Source organism: Narcine bancroftii, chromosome 3 (genome assembly GCF_036971445.1).
Source record: "Narcine bancroftii isolate sNarBan1 chromosome 3, sNarBan1.hap1, whole genome shotgun sequence".
Classification (NCBI taxonomy): Eukaryota; Metazoa; Chordata; class Chondrichthyes; order Torpediniformes; family Narcinidae; genus Narcine; species Narcine bancroftii.
The window spans coordinates 358167196-358176816 of record NC_091471.1 but is presented as its reverse complement, the minus strand read 5'-3'; the positions used below and the strand labels follow the sequence as shown (position 1 = coordinate 358176816).

The 9621-nt window shown below is 42.6% G+C and overlaps 1 protein-coding gene across 1 annotated transcript in view; it reads right to left on the bottom strand.

The window, feature by feature from the left end:
- Positions 1–2332: 2332 nt before the first annotated feature.
- LOC138756628 (dual specificity mitogen-activated protein kinase kinase 6) overlaps positions 2333–9621 on the bottom strand; it is a 93718-nt gene continuing 86429 nt past the window's right edge. Inside the window, exons 11-12 of the mRNA XM_069923033.1 lie at positions 8322–8367; positions 2333–2559 (exon numbers count right to left, since the gene is read on the bottom strand). Of these exons, the coding sequence (XP_069779134.1) occupies positions 2482–2559; positions 8322–8367 (124 nt within the window). The 3' untranslated portion in view covers positions 2333–2481. The remainder of the gene's footprint in view (positions 2560–8321; positions 8368–9621) is intronic.

Here is a 9621-nt window from a genome sequence, read left to right as displayed (position 1 = left end):
GTCGGGTCAGATACAGCAATGAGCTCTCTGAACCCTTCTCCATTAACAATGGCGTGAAGCAAGGCTGTGTTCTCGCACCAACCCTCTTTTCAATCTAATGGATGTAATCGAGAACACCAGTAACATTCAAATCTCACCATTTCAATTCAGTTGATTAACAAATTTGAGATAAACCGGCACAATCAGTAGCAAATGATCATGAAATTACTAGATGGTCATAAAAGCCCATCTAGTTCACAAATGCTCCTCTTAAAGGATTTTAACCAATGATTTTTGATTCTCAATCAATGTGGTTAAGGCTTAACTGCTTTGCAAATGGCCTTGAAAGTTGCTCTATCCATTGGTAATTATGGTACTTACGGACTTGCGAATGAATTTAAAAGTCTAAGGTGACTTCAAAACTTTTGGTCATCCAAAATGCAAACAATAGATATTAATATCAACTAGCTCAGCACAATATTACACTGCAGAAACTTCACCAAGCCCTTGTCTCTGAGCACTATTCATTAGATTTTAACAAGCGGGCCCCTGATCAACCATCCATTATGGTCAAGATGACTGCACTGCCAGAAAATTCAGAAAAGTAATCCTTAGAAAACTGGCTTCCACACCTCAGAGAGAGGGTGCACCTCACTTCACAGAAGGAGGAAGGACACCTGCCAAGACTGAGGAATTAAATCATTCCATGGGTCACAAGATAGAGTAGGCCCATCCAGTCTGCTCTGCCATTTAAACAGAGCTGATCCACCTTCCCACCCCACTCAGCCCCACTCACTGGCTCTCTCCTCGTAACCCTTGATGCCCTGATTAATCAATCTCTGCCTTAAATACACCCAAAGACCTGGCTGCTGTGCCTATGTCGTTATGTGCAAGAGAGAAACGGCAACATTATCATTTTGTTTTGTTTCGAAGGTTTCCAAGTGCATTGTCAATGGAACATAATTAATTCTTGGCCTCTCTCTGCAGAGTGAGACCTCCTGACCCATTCTGCTTACTGGGGGCAAAGGGGAGCTTCAGGGTTAATTTGGATGGTAGCTGATGGCAAAAGTTCTTCCAAAAAAAAGTTAAAGAAATGTGAGGGTGGGAAGCACAGGATTAAAGATGGTGCTAATCTTGATTAAAATGCAAGCAAGTAATTCCTGACTGAATGATCCATCTTCAGTGAGAACCAGATGGTATCAATGGCCCAGAAAGCAATAATAACAGGTGAAATGGTAAAAAGGGCAGGTAGGTTTTAAGTAACCATTGAGTCCTGCAAGGCCTGTACTACATATTGGACAAAGATTTACGATGCTCAGTTCTTTCATCAATTTATAAAAATTAGTTCAAGTCTACCTTGATTTATAAAAATTAACCAAGTAAAATCACTTAGTTTATTAAAATCTATGAGAGCCTTAAATGAGACCTGTACAAACGTTATTTAAAAATACAATTTTCATCCTGACCAATTCATTAAATACAACTTGCAAAATTTACAGGATGTCCACGATATGTGATATTAGGCTGGATAAACTAACCTATGAATTTTAAAGAATTAAATTAACCTTTATTCAGGGATGGGAATGAAGTTTATCATTTTAGTAGCTCCAGCAGGTGAAAAACACAACAGTTATTAATTAATCTGTTTCATCTACCTGGTGCTTGACATATGGGGTGGGGGGGGGGGGGTAATGGAGGTTCCTATTTCTGGGTACAAGGCCACTACCCAAATGGAAGTAAGCGCATATTTACACGTCAAAATTTGTACATTTAGCTAAAGGTCATACTGCATATAGCAGGGAGCGGGTTGACATCGAGACAAAGCCTGGCATCATCTAGGCCTCCCGCTCAATTGAGCTGGGATGTGGTCGTCCCCGAATTTGCCTGCAGTTACAATTTTCAGTGCATCTATTAAAAACACACACGCACACGCGCACGCTCACGCACACACACATTGCTCTACAGTCTTGTATCAAATCTCTACATTTTCAGAAGCTAAACTGGACTTTTTAGGAGACCAATTTACCATCTGAGTCGATGCAAGTCCTTATCATAGTCACAGAGCGAGTCCCCACTGAGAATTAATGCTGAGGGCATAACCTCTGGAACAAATCACTTAACTTTTAAAAACAATTAAAAGTGAATTTTCTGCCAATTACTTGCTTCTGCAAGTTAATCAAACTTACTCAGCAGAAGTTCCTTCACCTCCCCCCCCCCCCCACCCCACCACCCTGACCCCAAGGCATTTCACTCTGCCCCTCATTCTAGGCTCTGGACTCTACCAAATGCATACATTTCCTAATAGTTTCCCTCTACCCGATGTCAATGCCCACCCACCCTCCCCATCCCCCGTTCTGTTCTTGCCAGAGACTGGAGTTACTTCTGCAACTCTCGATACATTTCCAAGATTGAACACAGCAGAAAAATATCCTGTGATTTCAGCCCAAAGTAGAACACGTAGGTGGACCAATCGCAAAAGCCGTCGCACTGCCTGGGAATCTGTCACTCTCCCAAGATTAGCTTCACGAATGAGGCCACATCTGTTTCTTTGGATTCATGTAGTGTGAAGAAAGGGTGTTGCTACAGGAAACAGAGAGCACAAGGGTTAGGATTCAAGGAACGGTCAGACCAACTTTCAATTGCAAAAGAGGAACACAACTCAATTTTACTCATATAGAACACTCCGGGTTGGCCACAGAGTCACAGTCAGCCTGTCAAAGTTCAGATTTATTGTCAGAGGACATGCATGACATCACATACAACCCTGAGATTCTTTTTCCTGTGGGCCAGACAGAATTTTTACTTATCGGTAAATGTAAACTGTCCTCAAGATAAAGATCATAAACAAAAGAGATAACTGTAAACAAAGAAAAAAAGGTAATACAGAAAAAAAATCAGTAACAAATAATAGGAGGTACGGTGAGCATAGCGGCAAGTGCCACGCTGTAAAACAGCGCCACTGACTAGGGTTCTGTCTGTAAGAAGTTTGTACATTCTCCCCATGTTGGCATGTGTTTCCTCCAGGTGCTTTGGTTTCTTTCCACCACTCAAAATGTACCAGGGTTGTAGGTCAGTTGGGTGTAATTGAGCAGCATGGGCCTGTTACCATGCTGTATGTCCACATGTTTTTAAAATTGCAATGTGCAAAGCAGGAGTCCTGATTGAGTTTGTTGTTGAGGAGTCTGATGGTGGAGGGGGAGCAGCTGTTCCTGAACCTGGTGGTGTGAGTCTTGTGGCCCCTACACCTCCTTCTGATGGCCAGATCAGTTGTAGCATTTAAACAAAAATAGTGATTGCATTCAGAGTCTTTTACGATTATCCAAAGTGCTTTACACTAAATGAATAACTTCATAAGGATAGCCAGTTATAATCCAGGAAATACAGCAGTCAATTTGTAAATCACAAGCTTTTATAAACTGGAAAGTGGTAATGATCAAATGGACCAACTTTCAGATCATTATCCAGAGATAATTGCTTCCAGAAGACCAGAGATTTGCCTTATTCTATACATAGTGCCACAGATTATTTAAATAGATAAGCAGACAGTATATGCTTCACCTAATAGCCAGTGTTTCTGACAGTGTAGTCCACCCTCAGCACTGCTTTGGAGTGTCATTTTATTTTCAAATCTCAGAGGATGTCTTGAATCCCTAGTTTTCTGAGACGGGGCAGGTACTCATCTGAAAATTGAACTGATAACTGTTTGATCAGGTGAACGCAGTCTTTTGTCCTGAACTGGGGAGTGAGTAACCAGAGGACATAGGTTTTAGTTCAGCGAGAAGAAATTTAACAGGAACCTGAGGGTTAACTTTATTTTTTTTAAACACAGTGTATGGAATGGAACTAAAGTTGAATTTTCTTCCCCCCAAGTTCTTTATTCCTTATTTTTAAATGTACAATAAACCCCTGGTATCCAGCCCCTATGGGTATTGGTAGAAGATAGATAAGTGAATTTTACAGTTACTTGAGATTGCGTGCTGCGGGATTGGCGAATTACCGGCGAGATGCGCCGATTTTAAATTTCTGTATTTTTTACCTAGTTATTGTCCGTGATTTTGTTGCTGGTTGCTTGAGGCTGCCAGTGGCTTGAATTCCAGATAACAGTGTGTTTTTTTTAACTGTACTCCTGGTTCAAAGACCAACCCAGACAAAAAAAAACATGAACAACCTCAAATAATCCTAAACAGGTCAGCAAGTGGAGCTCAGCAGATTGAGAGCAGCATTACTGGGAGGAAAAGAATGGTCGACATCTCAAGCCAAATTCCATCATCCCAAAATGTTGAATGCTCTGTTCCTCCACAGATGCTTCTCAACCCACTGAGTTCCTCCAGTAGACAGATTGTGTTTAGGTTCAGATTCCAGCATTTGCAGTCACCTTTGAGTCTCAGACGATCAGCTCGTGGATCGGATCAACAGGTGTGTCAGCTTAGCACAGCAGCAGTGCATTGATGGCCACTTAGTTCATTGTACTCATGAAATACGGAAAATACATTTTTGAACCAAAAATGGGGGGTTTTGACATTTAAACAGTATCAACTATTATGCACATATATACGGTTTCCCCTCTGTGAAAAGGTTCCCCTGAGGATCCTTTAGATCCTTATCCTAGAAGTTGGTTTCAGTGGCCACACCCTTTCTCCACTTTGGTGTCAAGTTAAACCCGAGCCAAGCACGATAAACAACTTTCCCTGCACTCAACTGCAACTTCAATAAATATAAACATTGTAAACATGTACAGGTGATCCCCACGTTACAGGGAGGGGCACTGGGAAGGGATATTGCGTCCCAATTACATGGTCTGCATCACAATTTCCCATGACGAGAGGCCATGAAATCTATGCATTCCAAGAAATGAGAGCTCAAAGAAAATGAATTTTGTTCAGACATACCTCCCCGTCCCACCATAAACCATGAGAAAATATTTTATTCTGTATTTCACATTTTTAGGGTAGCGACTGTGAATTCTGAAAGGAGGAACTTTCACTATCCAAACTGCCACAAGGCCAGCAGGTCACCTATAACTGCTCACGACAGGTAACTATGCCAAAGTCATAAATAATTTTAGCTTATTGCAGAAAAATAAAAAAGACATTATTGTTACATTCATTTTGTGCTGCTTTGTTATATAAAGATATTGAATTAAATGTATTATTACTAAGCATGGCCAGAATCCACATGGATTGAACTCGAGATTCAAGCTCCAAGCCATCTCGGGACCGGCATCCAGGTTCTACCACATGCCAGTGGCAAAGTATGGCTCTGTGTGAGGCAATACAGGGAGTGCAAACTCAGATCACAACAGCCTCTGGCATTTATTCTCCTATTTGCTGTTTGAGACCACTAGTCCACAAAGTTTGAAAAGTGAAAGGCTTCCTCCAAGCACAGAGTGTTCTTTTAAATTAAAAAGTATGCTTGTTTTTCCTATCACCTGGAACATCTGCAGCAATATATTTTTCTGGTCAAGCACTCTTGCAGATTACAATTGTGTGCAAAGCAAGAAAGCTACAGTGTTATATTCTCAAACACCACTTCTCAGTAGATGTGATCTCTCCTTTGGACACACAGTTACCTGTAGGACAGCTATGAAAGAAATTCTGTAGACACTCCAGAGACTGCAAGAAAGGTGGACCTTTCCAACTGAAACCCTTTATCAAGACTTGCTGTAATTTATTCAGTGAGCAACAGACCTGGGTAGGAAATTAACTTTTCAATTTAGAAGTCTTCAGGAAGTTCAGTTCACTAACATGTCATAAAATTGGAGAAATGTACAGCAAGAAACGGGTTCTTTCAGCTCACCTTGCCCAGGCCAGCCTATGATGTCCATCTATACTAACCCCATTCAGCCCAAATCCCTTTGCACCTTTCCTATCCAAATACTGCTCAAACATATTTTAAGCATGTGTTGGCAGCTCATTCCAAATACAGTAAAATCCCCGTTATTCGGAATTCAAGCAGCCGCAAGCAATTGGCAAAAAAGATCGTAGAAATGGGTAAAAAATACGGGTTTAAAATTGGCGACCCTAACAGTCAGTTCGCCAATCCACGCAACACATAATCTCAAGCAACTAGAAAATTCACTTATTCGATGTCTACCAATCCCACATGTTCAAGATACTGGGTTTTTTTTTTTCTGTATTGATCAGTATTTGTGTGAAAAACTTACAGCTCAAGTCTTCTTTAGATTTCTCTCCTCTCCCCTTAAACCTGTGCCCTCTAGCTCTGGACTCACCTGCCCTGGAAAAGGATTCTAATTCATAATTTTATAAACCTCTACAGATTACCTCTCAGTAACCTATCCAATCTTTTGTGACAACTTCAGGCCTTTACCCCAGGCAACATCCCAGTGATAAAAGTTAAACAGAAAAGTCTGCAGATGCTGTGACTGTGACAAAAGAGCTGGAGAAACTCAACAACTCATAGGAAGTGAAGACAATATAACCAACGCTTCGGGCCTGAGCCCTTCATAAAGAGACAGGGTGATCAAACAGCAGGCAGGTGCCCGAATAAAAAGATGGGGGAGCAGGGAAGGGCAGGGTAGGAACACAGGTCATCGGACCGCAAGAGGAGGGTATCAGGATCAGAACCTGATTTTACTCTCATGAACAAGTCACAACATTTGTTGTTTTGTGGCAGCCTCACAGTCCAAACATTCATATAAACCATCTTCCAACAATAAATTTTAAAAATAGCACACAAAAAGTAAGTCAGTGTCTTTGAATATTCAGGAATCTGATGGGAGTGGGGAAGAAGCTGTCCTTGTGCCGCTGAGTGCTCGTCTACCATTTCCCCGATGGTAGCAGCATGGTCTGGGTGGTGGGTGGTGAGGCTGCTTTTTAAAGACACAGATATGAGTGGGAGGACAGAAAGAGAAAAATGGTGAAGTGATGGGGGAGGGGGTAGCTATCTGAACAGAGGGGGAATGGGGTGGGGATCTGGAGGCAGAGGGACAGAGAAAGAGAGAAAGAGGCAGGGAAGGGGCCCATCAGAAACCACAGAAGTTGATGATAATGTCGTCTGTTCGGAGAGTGCCCAAGCAGAATATTAGGTGTTTCTCAAATTTGAGGGTGGTCTCAGTTTGGCAACTGAGATGATGGACAGACATGTGGGAATGGGGTGTAGAATCAAAATGGTTAGCCACTGGGAGGACCTTGTTTTTGTAGCAGAGTGAAGGTGCTCAGTGAAACATCTTGGTACATCTCTCTGCTGTGACGTCAAGAACTGTACACAAAACTCCAAATACAGTGTAACCAATGTTTTGTGCAATTGCAACGAGAAGTGCCAACTCTTATATTCAATGCTTAAGACTATGAAAGCAAACATTCTTCACTATATGCCACTCAGGGATTTAATCAGCTCACTTTGTCTCCCATATAGGAAGCCAAACTGGGTCAAAACCAGGCTTAAGACTAGTAAATTTCTCAAGCAACCTCTCTGTGGCTTCTGTTGAAGATTCATTCCACTGGGAGCCACACACACACAAGTGAGGCAACCAGGAGTGGTGCAGGCCGTCCGCAGGTTTACTACTTACAGCCACAGTAAACGGGGCTAATCTCACTGCAAGCAGGAAACTACTGGTGATTCACAAAATGTCCGCTGAATAAAGGGTAAACTGTCCAATGGCATTTGAAGAAACTTGCATTTCTTAGCCAAGACACTCTGAAAAATTCATCAATGAACCAGTTACAAGTGGAGAGAGTAACAAAACTGTATGATCGCAGGACAGACCTCAGGCACCAAAAGGGAAATGGATTTAATGTTTTACTTCATACAGCTTGGATACTCCCGTTTATACAAAAATGTTGGGGAAACTCAACAAGTCATGCAGCGCTGTTTATGTAGCAATAATAAAGATAATATAACCAACGTTTCAGGCCTGAGCCCTTCACTGAGGTATGAGCTAAAAGCTGGCAGGTGCCTGAATAAAATGTTGGGGGAGAGGTGTTGAGTCAGGGGGAGAAGAAAAGGGCCACAGCATAGGAGAGGGAGGGACGATAAAAAAGCTGAGGTGATGGGGGAGGGGATAGATCTGAATAGAGAGGGTGGGGGGATCAGGGTCAGGAAATGGAGGGTTGAGGAGGTCAAAGGATGGAGGTGCCAGATAGGGGAGGTCAGAGGGTAGGGGGTTCAGAGGAGAGTTGGGGGAGACAGATGGGAGTTAGAAAGGGGGAGTTGTGGGGGGGGGGATGGAGAAGAGAGGATCTGAGGGCTAAGGGGGTGGGAAGAAAGGGGAAGCTCTCTATCCAGTCAACTAACTCAAATTCACAAGAATCCTAACATAGCATTCAGCCCTTAGTTAGGGAAATCCAGGTTATGTTGGGAAGAATTAGTCAACAGATCCTTACCATAAGTTCTGCGTATGTTGGTCTGTCTTTGGAGTTCTTCTTCAAGCTGCAACATAAAGGTGGATACCACAGTTAGTGAACTGCTGTGTTACATGTCCATCATATACTGAGACTGCTGAACTCCTGAACGACTGGAAGATTGGGATCCAGTTCTGATCCAGACTAATAGCTTAGTCTAGGCTCTGTGGCAACAAAGCCACTACGGCTTGTTTGTTACACAGGCTGAGTCAAGGAGAGGAAGGAGGGAATTGGTAAAGAGGATAACATGACCCTTCTGTACCATGTATGGGCTGACGGCCTGGAAGGCTTGTGAAACAGAATTTCTCTCTGAACCTTACTACGTGACAATAAAACTGGATCTGCTCCCTCAGGTGGTGTCCCACTCCAACATTCTTTTTTCCACACTGTTACAAATTTTCCTTCTTCAAATATTTATTTGATTCCTGATGCGCCTCCACTTCCTCAGGAATTTGCGGAGGTTCACTATGACATCAGAAACCCTAGCAAATTTCTACAGACGTGTGGTAGAAATTGTGCCGATCGGCTGCATCACGATTTGGTACAGGGACACCAATAACCTTGAGTGTAAAGCCATGCAAGCGGTAGAGGACACAGCCCAAGTTGTCACAGGCGAAACCCTCCCACCATCGAGAACATCTACAGGGAATGCCGCCATTGGAGAGCAGTAGCGATCATCAAGAATCCACACCACCCAGCACTTTGCTCTCGCTGCTGCCATCAGGAAGAGGAGTAGAAGCCACAAGACTCACACCAGCAGATTCAGGAACAGCTGCTACCCCTCCACCATCAGACTCCTCAACAACAAACTCTATCAGGGACTCATTTCAGGACTCTTACTTTTCCATTTTGTTTTTTTTCCTCTCTATATTGCAGTCAGTGAGTTTACATTTCCTTATTTGTTTACATGTGCACGTCGAGTAGTTTGATTTGCACTACCAATAAGTAGTGATTCTACCTCACCCGCAGGGTTGTACGTGATGTTATTTATGTACTCTGACAATAAATCTGAAATCTGAGAATTGCTGCCAAAATCATTTCCACTGCCTGAGCATGAAATACATACTAAATCGTCACTGTTTAGTAAAATTGACTGTCCTCACTTCACCTTTTAAATATTCTGTTGTACTCGTTACCATCGCCTCCCCTCAACATACTCCATCTAAACATCTGTACTGAATGTCCTCTCAGTCTTGGCTGTTCCAAAAAGAACCATCCCAGATAAAGGATTCCTGGAATTGTCCCACCAACTCACTCACACGGACCCTGTGAAGGCCTTGTA